Source organism: Scyliorhinus torazame, chromosome 7 (genome assembly GCF_047496885.1).
Source record: "Scyliorhinus torazame isolate Kashiwa2021f chromosome 7, sScyTor2.1, whole genome shotgun sequence".
Classification (NCBI taxonomy): domain Eukaryota; kingdom Metazoa; phylum Chordata; class Chondrichthyes; order Carcharhiniformes; family Scyliorhinidae; genus Scyliorhinus; species Scyliorhinus torazame.
The window spans coordinates 48,435,913-48,462,102 of NC_092713.1; the positions used below are offsets into that span (position 1 = coordinate 48,435,913).

General features: G+C 46.7%; 1 protein-coding gene across 1 annotated transcript; it reads right to left on the reverse strand.

The window, feature by feature from the left end:
• Nucleotides 1-11,864: 11,864 nt before the first annotated feature.
• Nucleotides 11,865-22,877, reverse strand: ptger4c (prostaglandin E receptor 4 (subtype EP4) c). The gene is made up of 2 exons (XM_072510654.1): nt 21,846-22,877; nt 11,865-14,246 (listed from the first exon to the last, which is right to left on the reverse strand). Exons 1-2 carry the CDS (start codon nt 22,677-22,679, stop codon nt 13,623-13,625), a joined length of 1,458 nt encoding a protein of 485 aa, XP_072366755.1. The 5' UTR covers nt 22,680-22,877; the 3' UTR covers nt 11,865-13,622.
• Between the last annotated feature and the right edge of the window lie 3,313 nt (nt 22,878-26,190).

Below are 26,190 nucleotides of genomic sequence, written 5' to 3' on the forward strand. Positions count from 1 at the left end.
AGTGTTGGTCACAAATGGGTAAATACTTCACAGCTGGAGTTGGGGAATTCCCTGTTGAGAAGAGATGACTGACATCTGCTTGGTTTTCCAAAGAACACCGGAATAATAATCATCATAAAGGGATTTGAAGGGACAAGCATTTGTTCTTGTTTAATCAGAGACATAAAAGGCATTGTTGCCAACAATAGTGTTATATATGTTTGAGGAGAGATGAGAAACGGACGGCAACAGCCACAACAGTAGCATTAACTAGCTGTTCTTCCTGGAAATCTCATTATAAACATATAAATCTTTCTGCCCACTTCCCATGTGGAGCAATTACTATTTCATATCAAATTCATGTCCGAGGGATGCTGCACAAACACTGCTGTGTAATCGGCAAAGACATTGGGACTTGAGACGAACGTCCCACCATCGCCTTCTCAAGGACAATTGCGGATAGGCAACAATGCTGGTTTGCCAGTGATACAATACATCCCATGAAAGAATAAAAGCAGCAATCATTTCTTTTGAGTTTTTCCAAATTTAGCATGTGATCTAGCTCATAACAGTCTTGAGCTTCATCCAAAATTCCTATCAAAAGAACAGGCTGTGGAAACTACAGATTCATAGGCCTGAATCTTTCAGATGGCGGGGACTTGGTCTTATCCCTGCCAACTCCCACAGGCCTGTGGCCATTTTGAACCTTCTAATGAGCGTTGATTGGCAGCAGCTGGGACTTCCGTCCTTCACTAGGAAGGCTTGGAGGTCTCCGAGCCTTCATGGGAGGGCACCCAGCATGTGAAGGGTGCTTTTGGTGGAGGCGCCACATCCCACTCACCCCTCCCCTTCACTGCCCCCTTTTCCCACCCAATATGTAGGTTTTAATTTTTTTCTATTCCCCACCCCCAGATCTGCCCCCCTCCCTCCTCCGGATCTGTCCCCCCCCCGGATCTGCCCACCCCCTCGGATCTGCCCCCCATCCCCCCGGATCTCCCTGCCCCCCCAGATCTGCCCCCCCCCCGGATCTGCCCCCCCCCCCCCAGATCTGCCCCCACCCCCCTCGGATCTGCCCCCATCCCCCCGGATCTCCAACCCCCCCACCCCCAGATCTGCCCCCCTCCCTCCCCCGGATCTTCCCCCCTGGAACTGCTCCCCCCTGGGATCTGCTGCCCCGGACCTGCCCTCCAACCCGGATCTGCCCCCCACCCATCTGCTCCCCCTCCACTCCGGATCTGCTCCCCCCCCCGGATCTGCCCCCCCCCGGATCTGCCCCCCCCCCCACGGATCTGCCCCCCCCCCGGATCTCCCCCCCCCCCCCCCCCCCGGATCTCCCCCCCCCCCACCGGATCTGCAATCTGCCTGCTCGCCTAAAAGTTGAGGCTGGATGGGAAAGGGACATTAATTGGCCATTGAATCACCACTTAAGGGTCTTAATCAGACAGTACAACATGAGGCTATTTGGCTCTTCGTAACTGTGCTTTATTTTGAAAGAGCTGCCAAATTAGTCATGCTCCTTTGCTGTTTTCCCACAGCCCTGCAACTTTTCTCCTCTTCAGGTTTTAATCTAATTCTCTTCAGAATGAGACAACAGAATCTACTTTCTCTACACTTTCAGATATTGCTGTGCAGATCTCAACAGCTTCTTGTGTAAAACAAGTTTCCTCATTCTCCCTCCAGTCATTTTACACAGAACCCTAAAATTTGTTCTCTCATATCGGGATCACGTGATGTGAGCTCGGGAGCGGCTGCTTTTTTGAGAGCTTTGGCTCTGCTCATCTTTCAATCTATGTTTTTAATCCTTGTGCACATCTCTTTTATGTCTTATTTCGGCTTATAAGGCCTTTATTATGTACCAAGATTTGTTGGTCAATGCTCCAGCAGTTTTAGCTCGAGACAATATGCTTTAATTCTTGTTGATTTGTTGTGGCTGGAATTTCTCCATCTGGAGAAGATTAAATTCACCATCCGAGGGTGAGAGGATGGCTTCCACAAGGCATGAGGGCCATTCACCAATTTGTTCCAAGGTCTGTTTGAAGCCAACTAATGGAGTGGGGGAGGAGAGACGCAGTGGAGCCATCAGGATCACAGGGAGCAGACAGAAACGGGAGGGGAGGAAACCAGAGGAAATAACAAGGGGGAGGCCAGAAAGTAGCCGAAACAGAAACCAGGGGGCCGAACACAAGGCCACACGAAAGAGAACCCTCAAAAGCAGGCTGACAACAGGATGGGAAGAGGCGAGAAGAAGGGAGGGGAGGCCAAGCGACAGGGAGGGAGGGGGAAGGGAGAAGGACGGCACTGCCTACAATAAACACCAAACAACTACCCGTGGTGAAGTAAAGGCCCAAGGAGAGAACCCTGAAACAGCGAAAGAATGGAGGCAGGAGGGGTGGGGGAGCAGCTGCCTTTGAGAGGTTTCCCGCCCTGACAATACGGTGGACACCAAAGAATGACGGCTGCTAGTAACAAAGGTGATCAGTCTGACAGTCTTGGCCCTGCGTGCAGGATGTTAAAGCCTAATTTTAAGAACTGCGAGATGTCTTTATGGAGAAGGTGGCAGCGCATGAGGAGGCTCTTGTAGCAGAGAGAGCACTGTCTCTGGTGGAAGCCCACCTCTGCACGATTGAGTCCCTGGTGCAGGGCCTGTCGTCCATCCTGAGGGGTTTGGCTGAGGATGAAGGGGAATGGATGAGGATCCCAGTTGTGCCTGGTGTCTCCAGTGAGGGTGGCGCAGAACATCCCAGCCGAGTTTGAGAACTGGCTGCCATGTTTCGGCAATCTTGATCTGGAGACCGGGCAGCTTAAATTCGATGGAGCACGTTTAATCCTGTCTCCAGGGCCCGGGGTTGGGTTGGCCTTCCAACCTCTGCTCCTGTTGTTGGTTGACGGGGGCTGGAGTCACCTGACCTGGCCGGGCTTTCCCCCCCCTTACTGGAGCCTCGGTTGAGTCGGCATGTTGGACCTAATGAGGTTCACGTTCCAATCATTGGAATTCTTAGAAATTCCTGAAGAGTATTCTCCATTTCAGATCCTGCTTTATCCTAGATGTCTACTTCCTTCGGGCACCAGTGGAGCAGTCTTTATCATCAAATTTTAAAATGCTGGACAAGGATAAGAGTGGTCCTAGGGTGGATGTGCTAAATTGGGGGAAGGCTAATTATAACAATATTAGGCGGGAACTGAAGAACCTAGATTGGGGGCGAATGTTTGCGGGTAAATCAACATCTGACATGTGGGAGGCTTTCAAGTGTCAGTTGATGGGAATTCAGGACCGGCATGTTCCAGTGAGGAAGAAGGATAAATACGGCAATTTTCGGGAACCTTGGATAACGAGAGATATTGTAGGCCTTGTCAAAAAGAAAAAGGAGGTATTTGTCAGGGCTAAAAGGCTGGGAACAGATGAAGCCTGTGTGGAATATAAGGAAAGTAGGAAGGAACTTAAGCAAGGAGTCAGGAGGGCTAGAAGGGGACCCGAAAAGTCATTGGCAAATAGGGTTAAGGAAAATCCCAAGGCTTTTTACACGTACATAAAAAGCAAGAGGGTAGCCAGGGAAAGGGTTGGCCCACTGAAGGATAGGCAAGGGAATCTATGTGTGGAGCCAGAGGAAATGGGCGAGGTTCTAAATTAATACTTTGCATCAGTATTCACCAAAGAGAAGGAATTGGTGGGGGCGACCAATCCGCGGGCGGGCCTGTGCCGTGGGGGCACTCTTTCCCTTCCGCCTCCGCCACGGCCTCCACCATGGCGGAGGCGGAAGAGACTATCCCCACTGCGCATGCGCGGGAAATTTTCGGCGGCCGCTGACGCTCCCGCGCATGCGCCGCATTTCCACTCCAGCTGGCGGGGCACCAAACGCCATTTCCGCCAGCTGGCGGGGCAACAAACGCCATTTCCGTCAGCTGGCGGGGCGGAAATCCCTCCGGCGCCGGCCTAGCCCCTCAATGTTGGGGCTCGGCCCCCAAAGATGCGGAGCATTCTGCACCTTTGGGCCGGCGCGATGCCCGTCTGATTGGCACCGTTTTTGGCGCCAGTCGGCGGACATCGCGCCGTTGGGGGAGAATTTCGCCCGAGGTGTTGGACGTCTTGAAAAATATTAAGGGCCTGATGGGATCTACCCCAAAATACTGAAGGAGGCAAGAGAGGAACTTGATGAGGCCTTGACACAAATCTTTGGATCCTCACTATCTTCAGGTGATGTCACGGAGGACTGGAGAATAGCTAATGTTGCTCCTTCGTTTAAGAAGGGTAGCAAGGATAATCCAGGGAACTACAGGCCGGTGAGCCTTATGTCAGTGGTAGGGAAATTACTGGCGAGAATTCTTCAAGACAGGATCTACTCCCATTTGGAAGCAAATAGACGTATTAGTGATAGGCAGCATGGTTTTGTGAAGGGGAGGTCGTGTCTCAGTAACTTGACAGAGTTTTTCGAGGAGGTCACAAAGATGATTGATGCAGGTAGGGCAGTGGATGTTGTCTATATGGACTTCAGTGAGGCCTTTGACAAGGTCCCTCATGGTAGACTAGTACAAAAGGTGAAGTCACACGGGATCAGGGATGAGCTGACAAGGTGGATGCAGAACTGGCTAGATCATAGAAGGCAAAGAGTAGCAATGGAAGGATGCTTTTCCAATTGGAGGGCTGTGACTAGTGGTGTGGGATCAGTGCTGGGACCTTCGCTGTTTGTTGTATATATAAATGATTTGGAGGAAAATGTAACTGGTCTGATTAGTAAGTTTGCAGACGACACAAAGGTTGGTGGAATTTTGGATAGCGATGAGAACTGTCAGAGGATACAGCAGGATTTAGATTATTTAGAGACTTGGGCGGAGAGATGGCAGTTGGAGTTTAATCCGGACAAATGTGAGATAATGCATTTTGGAAGGTCTAATGCAGGTAGGGAATATACAGTGAATGGTAGAACCCTCAAGAGTATTGAAAGTCAGAGAGATCTAGGTATACAGGTCCACAGGTCACTGAAAGGGGCAACACAGGTGGATAAGGTAGTCAAGAAGGCATACGCCATGCTTGCCTTCATTGGCCGGGGCATTGAGTATAAGAATTGGCAAGTCATGTTGCAGCTGTATAGAACCTTAGTTAGGCCACACTTGTGAGTATAGTGTTCAATTCTGGTCGCCACACTACCAGAAGGATGTGGAGGCTTTAGAGAGGGTGCAGAAGAGATTTACCAGAATGTTGCCTGGTATGGAGGGCATTAGCTATGAGGAGCAGTTGAATAAACTCGGTTTGTTCTCACTGGAGCGACGGAGGTTGAGGAGCAACCTGATAGAGGTCTACAAAATTATGAGGGGCATAGACAGAGTGGATAGTCAGAGGCTTTTCCCCAGGGTAGAGGGGTCAATTACTAGGGGGCATAGGTTTAAGGTGCGAGGGGCAAGGTTTAGAGTAGATGTACGAGGCAAGTTTTTTTACACAGAGGGTAGTGGGTGCCTGGAACTCGCTACCGGAGGAGGTGGTGGAAGCAGGGACGATAGGGACATTTAAGGGGCATCTTGACAAATACATGAATAGGATGGGAAGAGAGGGATACGGACCCATGAAGTGTAGAAGATTTTAGTTTAGTTGGACAGCATGGTCGGCACGGGCTTGGAGGGCCGAAGGGCCTGTTCCTGTGCTGTACTTTTCTTTGTACTTGTTCTTTGTTCTCTTTGTAAGACTGGTTCGTTTCTCAGTTGCTATCCTGAACTTTACTCCCTGTTGATAATGTTGATGTTTGCACTGTTGCCAATTAATCTGTTTGCAGGGAAGTAAATATGTTGGGTGTGATGTCCTGCACCGTTGCAATTCCCCAAATCAATATAATAAAACATTATTAAATCAGAATCACTAAATGTGATCCTGATTTAATAATGTTTTATTATATTGATTTTGGGAATTGCGGACAGTTTCTTTAAACTAATATACCCTTGGGAGAGGATGAACAGAGCTGGAGCGAGGGGACAACTAGAGGGTATGGGTGGTAGATTAGTTCTGTCCTCGTTACGTTTGAGGAAGGTTCCCCCATATCAGTTTTTCTTTTAACTTTTGGCTGCGCCTTTTTCTTCTTCAGGCCCTTCTGCATTTTAGCCTGTTGACGACTAGGGGGTGTTAGACTCCCCTTCAGAGGGGAGCCGGTCGTTTCTCCTGATGTGGGTCTCCCTCTTTGACTGTTATTGGTGTCGCTGAGGACTGGATGTGGTGCTGAATGGTGAGTGTTGGTGTTATGGGCAATCAAATACAGACCTATTACGGCCTTTGGCCTAATCCTTTCTTCTTTTGAGTGGCCCAGTTTGTGGTGGGGGTCCTATGGTTCTGGGGGTGGGGGCAGGTCGTCCCTCCCTCCCCAGGCGCTACCTAGCTAGAGGGTTGCTCTGCCAGCCCTGGAGTGGGCTTCCCCCCTGTTTTACGATTAGGACCAGTTTATATTCATTTTGGTTCTTGGCCCCGCAATATCCTGTTTTCCTCGTGAAAGGGCTACTAGTGCTGCTGGTCTGGTGATCTATTTTGCCCCTTGATTTGGGGATGGGAGATGGGGGGGGGGGGCAGGATTCTCTGACCCTGGGGCTGAGTCGGAGAATCGCCGGGCCAGGCGTGATTCACGCGACACCGCCTCGGCGCTGATTCCCCGGTCACCGTAGATTCTCCGCGCGGGATGGGCCGAGCGGCCGCCGAGATAGCCCGAATCCTCCTGCCGCCTTTCACATGTGGTCTTACCCGGCGGGACCTCGGCGTCCATCCTGCGGGGGGGGCGGCCTGGTGGTGGGGAGGGGGGTTCCGACCCCGAGGGTGGGGTGGGGAGCCTCCACCTTGGCCTAGCCCGCGATCGGGACCTACCGATCGGCGGGCCGGCTTCTCCTGGTGGGGGCCTCTTTTCCTCCGCATCGGGCCCCTGTAGCTCTACAACATGTTGTGTCGGGGGCGGCGCGGGTCTGCGCATGCGCGAATTCCCGCCGGCCGCAATGGCCTGGCGATTCTCCGACTCAGCCCCAAGGTCTGAGAATCCCGCCCCCCCATCTCCCATCCCCAAATCAAGGGGCAAAATAGATCACCAGACCAGCAGCCGGTATCGGCAGCGGAGCTGCGTGAGTCGCTCCAGTGCCGTGCTGGCCCCCTGTAGGGCTCAGGATTGCTGATCCTTGGGGCCTGTTGACACTGTCGTAAAACGCGACGGCGTTTACGACAGCGTCAATTAGCCTCAGGATAGAGAATCCCATCGGGATTATGGAAGGTTGGATTCTTGCTCTTGACTCTTGTTCTTGCTCTCTTTTTCCTCCCTCTATGGAGGTTTGGTGTGTCCGTCCCTCTTTTTGCCTGTGTTTTTGTCATTTTGCCATCTCGAAGGTGTATGATGGCTGCCTGTCCTAGTCTGGATTTGGCGAAGAGTTTAAATTGCCCTTTAAGAGTTGTCAATTCCCCTTCGCACTGGGGTTCTTGGGGTATTGTTTTCCTTTTAGCTGTAGGTATATAAAGTTGCCTGTATCCTGATTGGGTGACGACAGGTCATTTATGCATGGAAGGAACGTGTTGGGGAATTTATCCCTGATTCATTCTGTTTTATTTGTTCCCAATTATGTAATGACTGTTGTTTTGTGCAGTAACTGCTGTACATTGATATGTATAGCTATCTTTCTGCTTTTGTTTGATGTGATTTTTTTGTAAAGAAATTGAAAATCCCAATAAATGAACATTTAAAAACTGTTTTCTTTGGCGGTGGAAACAATTTCTCCTACTTGATGCGGCAAAACCCTGATAATTTTGAACACCGCTATTGAGGCTCCCCTTGATCATCTCTGCCCTCACAACAACAACAACATACATTCATATAGCACCTTTAACTGAATGAAATGTCCCACATCATTTCACAGGGGCATTACAAAGCATGACACTGAGACACATGAGGAGATATTTGGTCAGATGACCAAAAACTTGGTCAAAGAGAACGGCTTTAACCAGTGCCTTCAAGGAATAAAGCGAAAAGGAAAGGTAGAGAGATGAGGGTGGGAATTCCGGAGCTTGGTTCCTAGGAAACTGAGGACACGGATACCAATGGTGCAGAAATTATGATGGGAATACAAAATAGACCAGAATGAGAGGAATGCAGATATCTTGTAGAACTGTGGGGCTGGATGAGATTTCAGAGATACGGGGAGGTAAGGCCATGGAGGGATTTGAAAACAAGGTTGAGATTTCCAAAATCAAGATGTTGCTTCATTAGGAGCCAAGGTAGGTGATGGAGGAATGGGACTTGCTGAGAGTAAAAACACAGGGAGCAGAGTTTTGGATGGACTCCAGCTTACAGACGTTGGAATATGCATTCGAGTCCAGAGGTAATGAAGGCATGGGTGAAGGTTTCAACAGCTGATGGGATGAGGCAGTGGCAAAGTCAAGCTATGTTATAGAATCCGTAGAGCAGAAAGAGGCCATTCGGCCCATTGAGTCTGCACTGACCCTCCGAAAGAACACTCCCCTTAACCCTGAGTATTGATCATGGCTAATCCACCTAACCTGCACATGTTTTGACACTGAGAAAATTTAGCATGGCCAATTCCCTAACCTGTACATCTTTGGATTGTGGGAGGAAACCGTGGCTCCCGGAGGAAACCCACACAAACACGGGGAGAAAGTGCAAACTCCACACTGTCAACCAAGGCTGGAATCGAACCTGGTCCCTGGCACTGAGAGGCAGCAGTGCTAACCACTGTGCCACACTGCAATTGGAAATAGGTGTTCTTAGATATGGCATGAATATGAGGTCAAAATCTCATCTCAGGATCAAATGTGGCCCCAAGACTGCTGGCAAAAAAAGAGATGACGGATACCCAAATCGAAATCGTACATATTCCAACTCTACTTGGTTTCTGCTTAATCCTGGAAAATCCCGGCCTTGAATTTTCTGGAAAATGAAAGATCATCGAATTGAAGTTTTTAAAATGATTAAGAGTTGGTGGGAGGATAGGGAAATAACTATATCCTGCGGTGAGGGAGCCCAGAACAAGGGGGAGTAACCTTAGAATTAAATCTAGGTCATTCACGGTGACGTCAGGAAGCCTATTTTCACTCATTGTGGAGGGAAAGTCCAGAACATTTTCCCCAAATTCGTTTACCGCCAGATCAATTGAAAATGTCAAAACTGAGATTGGTAATTTTTTGTTAAACTTGGGTGTTAAGGATTATAGAACCAAAATGGAAAGATAGAACCAGACCAGCCATGATGTAACTGAATGGTGGAACAGGCTGAATGGGCTAGTCCTGTATCTATCATTCTCAACAAATGTATTAGACTTAATAGTGCATTTGAGGGGAAGAAAACAAAAGTTTTACTTGGTGAAATACCAATCAGCATCAATTGATTTCTTTATTTGTAAACCATTTATTGAACATAAAAATATTTTACATTATCAATTCACTTGAGAGAAAAGTCTTTCGACAAAGAAACCAATTCAGGGAAACATATATCCAATCTCTCAGCATGCAATGCAGTTGTAAGCAGATATGTTTGACACATCAACCACCATGTGCAGAATTGGAATGATTGATCATGAGGGAAATGGCTGACGTTTGTTCATAAATTACAGGTAAACAATACACTTAATTTACTATCATAAATCAAGAATTGCAGTAGATATGCTCACATTCTGCGCCGCCCACACACAGTGTTAGGACTTGGACGTGCTGTGTCGGGCACGGCAGGCTCCACCAGCAAATTCTCACAAGCCAACTTCCTGATCTCGGTCCAGTTATCAGAGAAAGATGGATTTTAGGTCTTGCCGCAGAAATGGAGGTTAATTTCCTGACAGCTCAGTGACTAGATGTTATGTACAGATTCAATTTTCTCAGGCAGAGAGTTAGTTGAGCTTAGTAGGGATGTTACGAATGGCCACAATATCATTGATGTGGAGATGCCGGCGTTGGACTAGGGTGAGCACAGTAAGAAGTCTTACAACACCAGGTTAAAGTCCAACAGGTTTGAACAAACCTGTTAGATATCATAGAATTTACAGTTCAGAAGGAGGCCATTCGGCCCATCGAGTCTGCACCGGCTCTTGGAAGGAGCACCCTACCCAAGGTCAACACCTCCACCCTATCCCCAGAACCCAGTAACCTCACCCAACACTAAGGGCAATTTTGGACACTAAGGGCAATTCATCATGGCCAATCCACCTAACCTGCACATCTTTGGACTGTGGGACGAAACCGGAGCACCCGGAGGAAACCCACGCAAACATGGGGAGGATGTGTAGATTCCGCACAGACAGTGACCCAAGCCGGAATCGAACCTGGGACCCTGGAGCTGTGAAGCAATTGTGCTATCTACAATGCTACCGTGCTGCCTGTTGGACTTTAACCTGGTGTTGTAAGCCTTCCGACTGTGCACAATATCATTGAGTTAGACAGGGAACAATCTACAAGTGACCTGATTCACGATGGCTCCCCGGTAACCCCTGCTGAACCTGCATTCCATGTGTGGCTGTCTGAGGGCAGAAATGAACGCAACTCTGGTGATTCGTGTGGTAAAATAGATTGCCAACCTACCTCTATGACTCAATGTTCAGCTTGCACTTGCGTGGAGAACTAGACAGCAACTGTTGACTGCGGACCTGCGCAAGCAGTCAACACTGCCAGGAGTGCTGGGGAGAAAATCTGGAGAGTCATAAAAATAAATTCAGTTAAATGTACACACTGCTGCCTGTCTCATTGGCCATTTATAGAGCAACATTGACAGAACTTTGGTAGTGGGTCATTCTTCTCAATTATAGTCTGGACGTTGGGTCTCGTGGTGCTGTGGGTAGTGTCTCTGACTCTGAGCCAGAAGCTTTGGGTTTGAGTCCCACCCCAGGACTTGATGACCTCGGAAAGTGTTTCATAGTGGGGCCAAACTGGTTGATTATCAAGCTGCAAGTCCTTCCAGCAAGGCAGGAGGCAAGAGTGGGGGAGTCTCCTGGTCAGACATGTTTGATTTGGAGTGACATTCCTCAAGCTAGAGCTGCTGGTGACCTGTTCCAGCAGCTACCGAAACAGTTTGTCAGCGGGCTGTGACTCTTGGCACAGCAAGAGAATGAAGGGGAGGTCTGGAAAGGAAAGGAAGAAAGATATTGCAAGTAACTTCTGCAAAAATAGTTTTGATTCTGATGGCTGTGGGCCAGGAGCTGCTAAATATTTTCTTCATTTCCATAATTCCTACACCTTCACACTGGTCTGGTGCTTGTCTGTGGTGTGAACGGGGTAATATTGACATAACATCAGGGACTACATTTCAGAAGTGATCAAGATAAATAGAGATCTGGAAATGCTAGGAACCTTAAACAATAATAGAACATGCTAATAACATACAGCAGTTAAATCACGCGGGTGGAGAGAACGGGGTGCTGGGTACAGAATCTTATTTAAAACTTTAAATATTAATGCTCATGTTCTTCCAAGAGGTGCAAGCTGACCTGGGATGTGTTTTCTGCACTTTCTGTTCTTATTTCAAAGATATTTCCTTGGTTGCAAAGCATTGTGTCATCTCGATAATAAGATGTTTATTTACATCCTGGTCTGAGGCTATTCTGCCATAAATCACGAATGGAATTTACAAATTGATATCATGCCTCGGATAAGGCATTGCTATCATTTACATACCACTGTGATGCCAGTCTCTGCTGAGGCTTTTATATTCCACTTTGCTGCTAGTACTGCGAAGGGCTGATCAGTTAGAGTGCTAACTTCTGATACTTAATTTCTGTCAGTCAAGGTGTATTTAAATATCTGTACTGACCATATAAGGTTCCAAACTACGCTCTGCAATTTTGCTTTGTCAGTTGTATTTATGATTTAATGTGTGGCTGGATATTTCATAGAATTGAAAGTGCAGAAGGAGGCCATTCGGCCCATCGAGTCTTCTGCACCGGCCCTTGGAAAGAGCACCCTACCTAATCCCACACCTCCACCCTATCCCCATAACCCCATCTAACCTTTTTCTGAACACGAAGGGCAATTTAGCATAGTCAATCCACCTAACCTGCACATCTTTGGACTGTGGGAGGAAACCGGAGCACCCGGAGAAAACCCACGCAGACACGGGGAGAACGTGCAGACTCCGCACAGACAGTGATCCAAGCCGGGAAATGAACCTGGGACCCTGGAGCTGTGAAGCAGCTGTGCTACCGTGTTGCCCACATATTAATGTTTGTTAATTTTGTTTTCAATGCAGTGGAGCACGGTGGTGCAGTGGTTAGCACTGCTGCCTCACGCCACCGAGGACTCAGGTTCGATCCCAGCCCCTGGTCACTGTCCGTGCAGAGTTTGCACATTCTTCCCGTGTTTGCGTAGGTCTCACCCCCACAACCCAAAGATGTGCAGCGTAGGTGGATTGGCCACATTAAATTGCCCCTTAATTGGAAAAATTAAAAAAAGAATAATTTGTTTTCAATGTTTCCAAGGATGGAATTTAATGAATGCGACAGGGCTCTCACCTACTGGCTGGAAAGCCTTCATTGCCTCTTTTCATACGCCATACAGACACTTAAATAGATAGTGATGTCCTTCCTTGGGATTAAAGATTCTGCGGGGTAAAGGTCCCTACCGCCGAGAACTACTGACCAATCAGAGACCTTTATTGCTCAGCAGCTCCACTGGGGAGGCGGTGATTGGTGCCGGTAATGCACCCACCCGAGGCCCAGGTTCTCCAAGGGACCCATGTCACAGGTGAGTGACAGTGGGAGGTGAATTACGGGGGCAAAGTCCTGTGGAAGGGAAATGGCTCTCAGCGGGACCCCTCTACCTGATGTTGGGTCGCTCAATCAGGCACTGGGTGCCTTTGTAAAAGGGAACCTGACAGGGTTTGCTTTTTGGGCTTTCTGCATGGTGAGTTCCACCCCTGAAATCCAGGTCATCCAAACAGAAACAATATGGGGCCGGTTTTGAATTGTGGGTGCTGGTCCGCAAAAATATGAAATGCTATTGACTCTTGAGCCTCGTGTGGACTGGGCTGGTGAGTTGCATTGAAGTCAAGTATAAGCTGCCAAAGCTGGATCTTGCAGCTGGCCAAAAGGTAAATGCCTGAGGGTGGGGAGGCACAGCCATAGACTGGGAGTCTCAGGGTGACTGTGGCCCTTAATATTAATTTGAAATCCAGAGGAGAACTCCTGCTCCGCCTGGTCCATCAAAAATAATATTAACTCTACCTGGATCACTTCTCCATTTTTATCGATGGGGAATGATTGAAGCCTGAAATGATTGAAACTTTCAAACTAAAATACAAACATAGGACCCCAGTTAACACACGTAAAACAGGAGGGCACTAGAAGTGCTCAATCGATAGGCCTCTTACAAATCGGCAGCTTCTTTCTCAGGGTTAATGTGGAATTAAGGCTACTAACCCCTATTTTGATACCATTATCACCCTGTTAATATCAAGTGATACAAGCTAAAGTCAATCCCTGTCAGTCTCCGTTACACACAACTAGCCACATGAATGGCTCGGGTGGATTGTAGAATAGAGCCTTAAATTTAATTGAGATGTCTTAACATTGCTCATACATCCAGAAAACCTTGCTTCCGTGTCCAACTCTCCCTTTAAAATTTTAACAATAGTTTCTATGCCATGAATGACACTTGCTATTTTCAAAATGTATACATACTTTCTTAAAAAGCAAAATTCCTTTTAAATACTTTTTTCTGATATACATGATGAAGGTGTGCTTAAAGTGCAATTCAAAATGTCAAACGTTCTCCTCTCCTGGATCAGGGCACTGTTGTTTTGTCCGCTAACATCTGGCATCGTAGTTTCTTGCAGTATTGTGCATAAGATAGCTTTAGTCTGTGGAGGTGTCCTGGGATGAGTCTTAGTGAGACCAGTTTGATTCCTATGAGGGATACTGAAAGGGTGAGCCACAGCCTCCCACACTTGCTGATTGGTGAAGTCTGTGAACGAGTGTGTCATGGCACCAACTCTGTGGCTGGCTTCCCCGTGCGACACTTTGCTCTCGGACTTTCCTTTTAGTGAGGCATAGCTTGTGGCAATACTGTTGGCATACGAGAGCGGCGTCTGCTGATTACTTGCCCAACCGACCCTACGTGCCTGGTTATCCCTTGCAGCACCCACGGTTCGCTTCAGCCGCTCGCACCCCAAGGTAAGAAGCTTTTTCCTGCAGAGGATGTACACCCAGGGATCCAGGATTGGATTGAATGAAGCAAAACGGATGGCTAGGAGATCACCGCGGTAGTCCAGTTTCTCACCAGTCTGGATCTGTACAGGGCCATGCAGCTGGTTCACAAAAATACGTATCTGATTTAAAAAAAAAATTCATGAATTTAATATATTCAATCTCACATTCTATTTGAGTGTCGCACAAATCAGTAACAGTGGTTTCCTTTCAAATTAACCAGCTTTGGTTCTTTTAATTGCTGTTCATCTTTAGAATACGTCCATCCTGATTAGAAGTCTCAAACCTGAAATGTTGACCGATTGGCTTCTCCACAGATGCTGCTTAACGTGCTGGGTATTTCCAATCACTGAATCCCCCACTATTAACATCCTGGAGGGGATAGCATTGATGAGAAACACAACCGGACCAGCCATATAAATACTGTGGCTGCAAGAGCAGGCCAGAGGCTGGGAATTCTGCAGCAAGTATCTCACTTCCTGATCCTCAAAATCTGTCCGACATCTACAAAGCACAAGTCAGGAGTGCGATGGAATGCTCTCCACTTGCCTGGATCGGTGCAGCTCCAACCATATTCAAGAAGCTTGACATCATCCAGGACAAAGCAGCCCACTTGGTCAACACTCCATCCACCACCTTAAACATTCACTCCCTTCACCACTGACACACAGTAGCAGCAGTGTGGACCATCTCCAGAATGCACTGTGGCAGCCCGTCAAGTCTCCTTTGACAGCAACTTTCAAACCCACGATCTTTACCATCTACAAGGGCAGCAGATGCATGGAAAAATTATCACGACCTTCAAGCTCTCCTCCAAGTTACTCACCATCCTGACTTGGGAAATATAGCACCGTTCCTTCACTCTCACTGGAGGCCTCCCTAACAGCCCTATGGGTGTACCTGCACCAGATGGACTGCAGGGGGTCAAGAAGGCAGCTGACCACCATCTTCTCAAGAGCAATAAATGTGGGCCTAGCCATTGATGCCAGTACCCATGAAAAATAAAAAAACATATTTTTTTGGGTGATTTTATCAAAGGACTTAATTGTTTAATTTAGATGTAATTGACTGTTCCAGCATGAAACTGGAATGTTAAGTTTGTCACTGATAATAGGGATAGAACTTTATATGAACACAGAAAATGCCCAAAACATACAATAGTTTCACCTTCATCTATAAAGAGAAAAAAACAAGTTGGTGTTTCAAATGTAGGCCTTGTTAAGGTAAATTTTGCAAGCAGCTAGTAAAATATATCAGAAAATTGTGACAGCACACATATCATTCCCCAGTATGTACTGGTTATGTGCAAGGTCCTATTAGTGACAAGAAGTCTTGCAAAGTTTACTCTTGTTTGCAGCCAATTAACATTTATTTGCAAATACTGACAGATTGCTGTGCATTGACAACATTTTCTGTTTCATTTCCTCTGCAGTCTCCTTGCTTTTATTTGGGAAAGAGCTTTTGGCATTTTACACTTGTGTTTAATGAAAATGACTGGTTAATAATTTTGCAGTACCACTACTTCATAATTGCAATACGGTTTGAGTAGTTCCGGAAAAGGGCAAAAGGCAATCAAACATAACACTCCTCAACTGGAAGAGAGCTCATTTCAGTGCGTTGAAAAGGGATCTGGTTCAGGTGGGTTGAAACCAAAGTTGGGCAGGTCGAAGGGTAAGTGGTGATAGTTTGGGGTACAGATTGGATATCTGAGGAGGAAACGAATGGTATCCAAAGCAAGGGCACCCTGAATGACCAAAAGACAGAAACAATGAAATTGAGAAAGGAACTCATGATCAATGTCAGGTTTATCATGGAGGTGGGCAGCATGGTGGCGCAGTGGGTTAGCATTGCAGCCTCATGGCGCCGAGGTCTCAGGTTCGATCCCGGCTCTGTCTGTGTGGAGTTCGCACATTCTCCCCATGTTTGCGTGGGTTTTGTGGTGATATGCATCACTGTAAATACATGTAGACTAGCTAGACACTAGAGGGAGCACCAGAGACATGACACACAGACACTCAACCAATAGAACAGTTAGATAGGACACGACCAATGAGCATTCACGATACACACAGAGGTGACATGACCACAGGAGGACATTCCACCAACCCATATATAAAGGACACAACACACATGATCTTACTCTTTCCAGTGGAGACAGTCAGTGAGTGGAGACACAGGGTTGATTCAATATTACACCCACCACGCGGATTGTAGCAGACTGGTTAGTCAGTCAGAGTAGCTATAGAAGGATTAACAGTAGTGGCGAACCCGAGTAGAAGTGTAAATAGTTTAATAAACGTGTTGAAGTTATCTCCAAGTCCGAACCTTCCTTTGTCAAGTACACCACAAGGAAGCCGCTTATGCTACGCCTAGAGCATAACAAGACAGGTTTCGCCCCCACAACCCAAAAGATGTGCCGACTAGGTGGATTGGCCACGCTAAATTGTCCCTTAATTGGAAAAGAAATGAATTGGGTACTCTAACATTAAAAAAAAAGGAAAAACAAAAGTTTGTCAGCTTGAGATTGTGACCTTTCTCCTTTATCTTCACCCTTTATATATATATTTTAAAAAGGTTTATCATGCAGGAGAGAACCAAGCTGAATTTCGAGAGTCCAAGGAGAATAGAAAATGGGCAAAGATATTGGCCGGAATTACCCAGTCGTCGGGAGTCTCCTTTTCCCCTGACAGTGCCCCCCACCCCGACTGTGGGTTTCCCGGCGATGTGTACTGGCTTCAATGGGAAACCCTATCGACAAGCAGCTGGGAGAGAGAATCCAACCGCCAGCGAATGGAGCGCCGCCAAGAAACACACGCCTGGGGGGCTGGAGATTCCAGCCCATTGTATGAAAATAGAACATTTTCTACTGGCAGGAGACCAGTAAAGAGAGGACAAAAAAAAAGGTAATATGTAAAATTACCAGAAATGAAGAAAACAGATTTGACGTAGTGAGTTGTTTTGATTTAGAATGCACTGCCTTAAAGGGTGAAGGAAGCAGATTCAATAATTACTTTCTAAAGAGAAATGCTGTGGAAATGTTGCTGGCTTATGGGGACAGCAAGGGGCTGGCAGTAAATGGATAGTCCGCTCAAAGAACTTGTGTATGCACAATGAACCGAATAGCTTCTTTTGTGCTGCATATACTTTGACTAGTGAGTAGCATAAAAAAGAACACAATAGTCTTTTACAAACATACAAATAATAAAAGTTTAGTCAAATAAAGGGTAAGACTGGTTCGGGACCAAAAAGAGACCTTCCCGTGGAGGCAAAATGCATGGCTGAGATATTGAATCAATATTTTGCATTGGTCTTCAAAATAAAAGAGGATGCTGTCAGTGTCACAATGAAGAAGGTAGCAGACATGTTGGACAGGTAAAAATAACACAGTGGCTAACACTGTTGCGTCACAGCGCCAGGGTCCCAGGTTCAATTCCCGGCTTCGGTCACTGTCTGTGTGGAGTCTGCACGTTCTCCCTTTGTCTGCGTGGGTTTCCTCCGGGTGCTCCGGTTTCCTCCCACAAGTCCCAAAAGACGTGCTGTTAGGTAATTTGGACATTCTGAATTCTCCCTCTGTGTACCCGAACAGGTGGCGGAATGTGGCGACTAGGGGATTTTCACAGTAACTTTGTTGCAGTGTTGGTGTAAGCCTACTTGTGACAATAAACATTATTATAAAATAAAGAGGAGGTACTTAAAAGATTGGCAATCCTCATCAGGTTTGGATGGAATGCATCCTAGATTGTCTGGGGAAGTAGATGAGAAATAGCAGGAGTTCTCACCACAATCTTCCAATTCTCCTTAGATGTGAGAGTGTTTTTTTTATTCATGAGATGTGGGCTTCGCTGGATAGGCCAGCATTTATTGCCCATTCCTAATTGCCTTAGGTTGTGCTGAGCTGCCTTCTGGAACCGCTACAGTCTGTGAGGTATAGGTACACCCACAGAGCTGTTAGGGAGGGAATTCCAGGATTTTGATCCAGCAACAGTCAAGGAACGGCAATATATTTCCAAGTTAGCATGGCAAGTAGCTTGGACGGGAATTTCCAATGATGATGTTCCTGTATGTCTGCTGCCTTGTCCTTGCAGATGGTAGCAATCACGGGTTTGAAAGGTTCTGTCTAAGGAACGTTTGATGAGTTCCTACAGTGCATCTTGTAGATGGTGCACATGACTGCCACTATGTATCGGTGGTGGAGGGACTGAATATTTGTGGATGGAGTGCCAGTCATGCGGGAGCTGCTTTGTTCTGGATGGTGTCAAGTTTCTTGAGTATTGTTGGAGCTGCACTCATCCAGGCAAATGGAGAGTATTCCATTGCACTCTTGGCTTGTGCCTTGTAGATGGTGGACTGGTTTTGGGGAGTCAGGAGGTGAATTACTCACCGCAGGATTCCTAGGCTCTGACCTGCTCTTGTGATCACAGTATTTATATGGCTAGTCCAGTTCAGTTTCTGGTAAATGATAACACCCGGATGTTGGTAGTGCTGGAGGGGGTGAAGGATTATAAATGTTAGACTTCTGTTCGAAAAAGGGAGAGAGATCAATCAGGTAACCACAGGGCAGTCACCCAATGTCAATGGTAGAGAAACATTTAGAGGCAACAATTTGGCACAAAGTTAACTGTCACTTGAAAATAAAATATGGGCTAATCAATGACAGCCAGCCAGGATTTGCTAAAGACAAACTGTGTTTGTTACTTCATTAAAGGATGCAGTCCAATTAGTTAGAGAACGTTGATGAGGATGCAGTTGACGTTGTGTACATAGATTCTCAAATGGCCTTTGATAGAATACATCAAAATAGACTTGTTACCAAAATTGAAGCCCACAATGGAGATAAAAATGCTTAAGACAAAAAGGCAGAGAGTCAGTGAGCAATTGTTTTTCAGCCTGATAGGAAGTGTACAGGGGTGGCCCCAGGGGTCATTATGAGGGCCACTGCTCTTTTTGATATATATTGACTTGGACTTGTGAATATAGGGCATAAGTTTGCAGATCATGTACACCTTGGAAATATAGTAAACAGTGAGGAAGATATGATTAGACTTCTGGGGGATGTGGAGAGACTGGTGAAATGGACAGATTAAATTCAACTCAGGGAACTGTGAATTACATTTTGCAAGGGAGAATGAGGAGCGACATATAAACTAAATGATGCAATTGTAAAAAGGGTACAGGAACAGAGAGACCTGACAGCTTATGACCAGAGATCATCAAATGTGGCCAGACAAGTTGATAGGGCTGTTTAAATAAAAATACAATTCCTTGATTTTGCAAATAGTGTGTAGAAGCAAGGAAATTATACCATTATAGATCATCAGTTTGGCCTCGGCTGGAGGATTGTGTCTGGGCATCACACATTAGGAACAATGTCTTGGGAGAGGATGTGGAGATGAAATACAAGGATGGTGTCAAGGATGAGGCACATCTCCATAAGCACAGTCCGAATCAACTGTGCATTTTTAGACAATTTAATTTAATAATCTTTATTGTCACAAGTAGGCTTACATTAACACCTCAATGAAGTTACTGTGAAAAGCCCCTAGTCGCCACATTTCAGCACCTGTTCGGGTACACGGAGGGAGAATTCAGCATATCCAAATTACCTAATAGCATGTCTTTCAGGACTTGTGGGAGGAAATCGGAGCACCCGGAGGAAACCCACACAGACACAGGGAGAACGTGCAGACTGCACACAGACAGTGACCCAAGCTGGGAAGTGAACCTGGGACCCTGGTGCTGTGAAGCCATAGTGCTAACCACTATGCTACCGTGCTGCCCAATCACTCAACCACAACTGGAACTGACTGTGACTTCTATATAATTCCAATCAGAACATGTCACTGTAAACAGTCTATAGACAACTGACAAGATTCCATTTTTTTCAGTGGTACATGTATACGTCACCAAATATTTATATGAACTATAAACATAAGACTGCAAAAAATGATTCTTTCCCAAAATATTCATCCTGAAATGGTTGCGACATTTACTTTAAATTCAATAGTTTTTGCCAGAAATTCAGTTTGTAGATGTGTTATGATAGGTGATGTTTCGTTCTGAACATAATTCCATTCATATTGTAGCAACATTTCAGTAATAAATTCAAAATTGTGTTGACCTTTTTTGGTTGGAATATTAGAAATTCAGCTATGTCCTGTGGTATAGATGGATCTCTCACTTGTTAACATTCAAAATTGGGAATAAATTTACATGTTAACTGAGTCAGCATTCACATGGTTAAAATATAAAATGGAGAATTTTAAAGCATACATTTTTTTTTACTTAAAAAAAATAAATTTAGAGTACCCAATTCATTTTTTCCAATTAAGCGGCAATTTAGTGTGGTCAATCCACCTACCCTGCACAACTTTGGGTTGTGGGGGCGAAACCCACGCAAACACAGGGAGAATGTGGAAACTCCACACAGTGACCTAGAGCCGGGATCAAACCTGGGACCTCGGCGCCGTGAGACAGCAGCGCTAACCACTGCGCCACCATACTGCCCAAATCATAAAATTAATAATACTCAAAATAAAAATTGGGGAGTTGGTGGTGTGGTGGTAATGTTACTGGGATAGTAATCTAGAAGCGCAGACTAATGCTCTGGGGACATGAGTTCAAACCCCATTAGAGCAGCTGGTGGTGGAATTTGAATTCAATTAATAAAACCTGGAATATAAAGCTGATCTCCGTAATGATGTCCACAAAACTATCATCGGTTGTTGTTAAAAAGTCACCTGGTTCATTAATGTCCTTCAGGGAAGAAAATGTACTGTGTGACTCTACACCTACAGCAATGTGGTTGACTCTTAACTGTCCTCTGCAATGAAGCCACTCACCTCAAGGGCAATTAGCGATGGGCAACAGATTTTAGCCTTGGCAGCGATGCGCACATCCCATGAAATACATTTTTTTCCAAAAGTGGAACTTCAATCACATGTGCCGTCTTCCTGGCTGAGGTAATGTCAAGGGCCTGTGTCTGCCCAGGAGGCTGGGCTGGGTTGCATTATCGATTGGTGAATGAAATCATGGGCTCACTTCAATATGTGCGGCACGGTAGCACAGTGGTTAGCACTGTTGTTTCTCAGCGCCAGGGTCCCGGGTTCGATTCCTAGCTTGGGTCACTGTGCGGAGTCTGCATGTTTTCCCCGTGTCTGCGTGGGTTCCCACCGGGTGCTCGGATTCCTCCCACAAGTCCCGAAAGATGTGCTTGTGAGGTGAATTGGACATTCTGAATTCTCCCTCAGAGACCTGAACAGGTGCCGGAATGTGGCGACTAGGGGCTTGTCACAGTAACTTCATGCAGTGTTAATGTTTTTTTTAAATTTTAGAGTGCCCAATTAATTTTTTTCCAAGGGGCAATTTAGCGTGGCCAATCCACCTACCCTGCACATCTTTGGGCTGAGGGGGTGAAACCCACACAGCCACGGGGAGAATGTGCAAACTCCACACGGACAGTGACCCAGGGCCGGGATCGAACCTGGGACCTCGGCGCCCTGAGGCAGCAGTGCTAACCACTGCACCACCTTGCTGCCCTCATTGCAGTGTTAATGTAAGCCTACTTGTGACAACAATAAAGATTATTATTATTAGACGCCTAGAAACAGCCCCATTTGTCAAGGGCAAACATTTCCACTAACTTACTGATTAATTACTGGCGACCAGACAGAAACTCTCAAAAGTTTTTTTTTAATGGAGTGTCCACCTCTCTCCTCACTTACCACCAGTGGGATTGAGCAGATCAAGAAGACGATGGTCATAAGGACCAGGAGCCAGAACATCTGCATCTCGGCGGCGGAGGCTGCCAGGTTGGGGAAGCGGCGGCCCCTGGAGCTCCCGGTGGAGGCAGCAGCCTTCCCCCTCCCCATGGCCTTCTTCCTCATGCTGACCAGGGTGACACAGACGGCCAGGTTGCACAGGACGGTGACCAGGATGAGGAAAGTGCTGACGCCCCCGTAGATGTAGGTGTAGGAGGCGGACACCGTGCTGTTGGCTCTCCAATCCAGGAAGCACCAGGTCCCCGGGAAGTGGCGCACGTTGCTGCCCCAGCCGAAGAAGGGCAGGATGCAGAAGACCAGGTTGAGCAGGTAGGCGCCCATCAGGGCCAGTCTGGCCAGCGCCTTGTCGATGTGCTGGCTGTAGAAGAAGGCGTGGTTGATGGCGAGATAGCGCTCGATGGACATGGTGCACAGGATGGTCATGCCCGCTGAGCCGAAGAAGAGCATGGAGAAGGAGAAGAAGTGGCAGAGAGGCTGCCCCCCTGGCCACCGCTGGGTCAGGTAGGTGGCGATCACCACTGGGCTGGTGCAGCAGGTGCCCAGCAGGTCAGTCACTGCCAGCCCGCACACCAGGGTGTAGAAAGTGGTCTCCTTCTGCTCTTTCTTGGAGACGCAGAGCACCACGATAGCGATGAGGTTGCCCACCACCCCCACGGTGAACATGCTGGCCGCGGTGACCACATGGCTGGACTTGATGTCGAGAGCGACGGCCGAGCCGTTCGTCAAGGTGGCGTTCACTTCCTCCCAGCTCGATTGGTTCAGCCACTCGGTCATCATTGACTCTCAGCCGGAGTTTAACAAGAGCGCCTTCATCGGCACAGAGCAGGGAAAGTTACTGGCTCCTGCTCACTGGTGTGGGAGCTGCAGGGACTGTGAGCTGTACACACTGACAAGGGGAGAGCTGCACTCCCTCCCTCGCTCCTTCTCTCCCCTCTCCCTCGCTCCTTCTCTCCCTCTCTCCTTCTCTCTGCTACATCGCTGTTGCTCTGCTCGCTGAAGGTCTGACTCTCTCTCTCACACACACACACAACGCGCTCTCTTTTTAAAATCCGGAGCTGCCTCCTGCAGGTGACACAAGGGGAGTTCACAGACGTCACCGTCTCTCCATCAAGTCTGAGTGTCACAGCAGCCGGACGAAGTGTTGCCGGGCGGAGGGGTTCCACTGGGACCTTGCTCCAACCTGGAAAGATCGCGTTTGCATGTTCCAGTGAGGAATTCAGGAGGAATTTCCTCACACGGAGACTGGTTACAATGTGGAACCCGCGCTACTGGACGGGAAATTGCATCGATACATTTGAATGGAGGCTTGATAAGAACATAAAGGGGAGGGGAAACAAACCAAAAGGTTTTGCTGATGGGGTTAAATGAAGAGAGACTGACGGGGATACTGATGACCAGCATGGAGCAGCTTGGCCGAATGCTCTGTTTTGAGCTTTTGAAAAATCCATATCATTCCATGACTTCACATTTCTAAATAACATTGTTTACATTATTTGATGCCAGTTAATGTGGCAAAACTGTATTTTGATACTTCTCGCTCAAAACAAAATACTTTTAAACATTCAATGTTGATTGCTTTCTCCATATAATTGTAAAGGCCTTCTGGTACTGTTTTGAAACTTATATATCTTTCCTTTTAACGCTGGCCTCGTTCTTTGGCTGCAGAACGGAATCCTTTCGCCCTTTGAGCTACCGATTTGCCGTCTGTAGCCTGTGACAACTACACAGCACCGTCAGCCAGTTTAGAGCGAGTTGTGTAAAAGCTGGTAATGTTCGTCAATGATCTCTGCCGTGCAGGGTATTTAGAGCTGGATGAATGTAAGTATCCACTTCCCAGAATACATTTATTCAGTTTGTGTCTGAAGGGGCAGTACTGGCAGAGGAGACTAGTGCCCCCTCACCTGAGGTTAATATGCCAAGCTGTTCTGGAGATATCAGATTTATAACAAGTTACAATACATGTTCCTGACTCACCTAATGAAGGAGCTGTGCTCCGCAAGCTAGTGACTCCATACAAACCCTGTTGGACTTTAACCTGGTGTTGTAAGACTTCTTACTGTGCCCATCCCAGTCCAATGCCAGCATCTCCACATCCTGTTCCTATTAACAATGAAGAGTAGGCTGTTGGAGGGGAAGGGGGGCTGACATAGTGGCCTTCACCACTCTGATTGCCCGGGGGCGAATTCTACTGGAGTGGAGGTCAGTGGAACCACCGAGGGTGTCGTCGTGGTTGGGGGATGTAGCAGAATTCCTTAAGTTGGAAAAGATTAAGGGCGGGATTTTCCGGTCCACAGACTGCGTCTTCCTCGGTGGCGTGCCCACACCAGGAGCGGGATTTTCTGTTCCCACCACGTGCCAATGGAATTTCCCATTGAGGCCACCCCATGCCGCCGGGAAACCCGCAAGCATGGGTGGGCTCTGGCGGAACGGCGAATCCCGCTGGTGGAGAATCCCGCCCTCGGTTCGTCTTTACGTTCCCGGAGGGGGGTTCTCGATGAGATGGAGATTATTCTTGTCCTGTTTTGAATACTTGTTTGTCGCCAGCGGTTGGGGAGGGGGGTGGAAAGGGGGGAGGGATGTTAAGGGGAGAAAATGTCAAACTGAGAGGATTGTGTTACATTTTTGAATGATTATTTGTTCATGTTTAAGTATGCGCTAGTTTAAATAAAGATATTTTTAAAAAAACAATCCAGAGTACAGTAAACATCCTTGTTTCTCTCCTAGTCTTTTTTGCTTTTTACATACTTCTTTATTTTTTTCTGACACGGTTTGTAAATTCTGTTTCAATGTTGCTTTCCCTTTGTACTTATTTGTGAAAAACATATTTTAAAATGTGCTCCCAATGATCTATGATATCACTGTAATACTTAAAGGAATATGTGTCCTCATGTGCAAATCAAAATGCTGAATGCATGTTACATTCTGCTCATTTATATCTATTATACTTAGTGAGGGGTTGCATCCCTGCACACAAGCTTCCTTGCTAGCTGAAGGAAGTCCAACTATTGCTTGTGGGAGGCCCTGGGGTGACTAACATTTATCAAGGGAAGGAACTGATTGGAAACAGCTTTCAGGAAGACAACAAGCTATAATTTGCTGTCAAATAAACACTGGGACTAATGGTGCTCCCCATTATTTATGTGTAAACTCTACAGCAATTTCATGGGCCAGGCCCTCGTAAATAACCAATAGTTGCAATCCGGGTTGTGCTGTTCACCGTTAACTTCCCAAAGAAGACTTCTTTCTTCTGGGTCACCAATGAAATGCATTGAATAGCATGAAGTTGCTGTATTCGCTTGGACTAAAATTGCCACAGAAAGTTAAGCGTTATCCATTCAAGTCCCAGTACTCTTGGACATGAGATTCAAAAATAGCTTCTTCCCCGCTGTTACCAGACTCCTGAATGACCTCTTATGGACTGAACTGATCACTCTATACATTTTTTCTACTGTTGTTGGACCTCAGGAGGACACAGGCAGACTGGTGGAATGGATAAACAAGGGAAATGTAATGAAGAGAAGTGTAATGAACAATAGTGACATTTAAGGGGCATCTTGACAAATATATGAATAGGATGGGAATAGAGAGATACGGACCCAGGAAGTGTAGAAGATTTCAGTTTAGATGGGCGGCATGGTCGGCACAGGCTTGGAGGGCCGAAGGGCCTGTTCCTGTGCTGTACTTTCCTTTGTTCTTTGTTAGCACTATACTCCATATGCTTCACCCGATGTCAATGTCTATGTATTTACAGTGTGTATTTATCGCGGGTCCTATGTTTTTTCATGCATGGAACGATCTGCCTGGATTGTATGCAGTACAATACCTTTCACTGTACCTTGGTAAATGTGACTATAAATCTAAATCTAAATCTCAATGATACGCATTGAAGTGCCAATTACTACCATCAACCCCTCTGCCACTGAAAAATTATTATTACAAGCATGGGTTCTACTTCCTTAAGCTTCAAATTGTTGAAGATATCAAAAATATAATTTTTATTTCTTTTCAGTTCAATGCCATTTTTCTCTGTCTGAATCCAATCTGTTCCTCCTTTTTACTTTTCTTTCTGTTCTTCATTCAACGCTGAATTCACCTGCTATACTCAAATTTACACTTCCTGCTCAAGCCCTTGTATTATTCATTTAATAATCCAACAATCGGATTGTTTAAGAAGATACACAGCTGTTTGTCAATTTCACTTTGGTCACAGATGCCCTGTTTCCCCTTTGCGACATTATAGCTCACGCTTTCAGCAAGCTGTGATGCAAAAAAATTAAAACCTGAACAT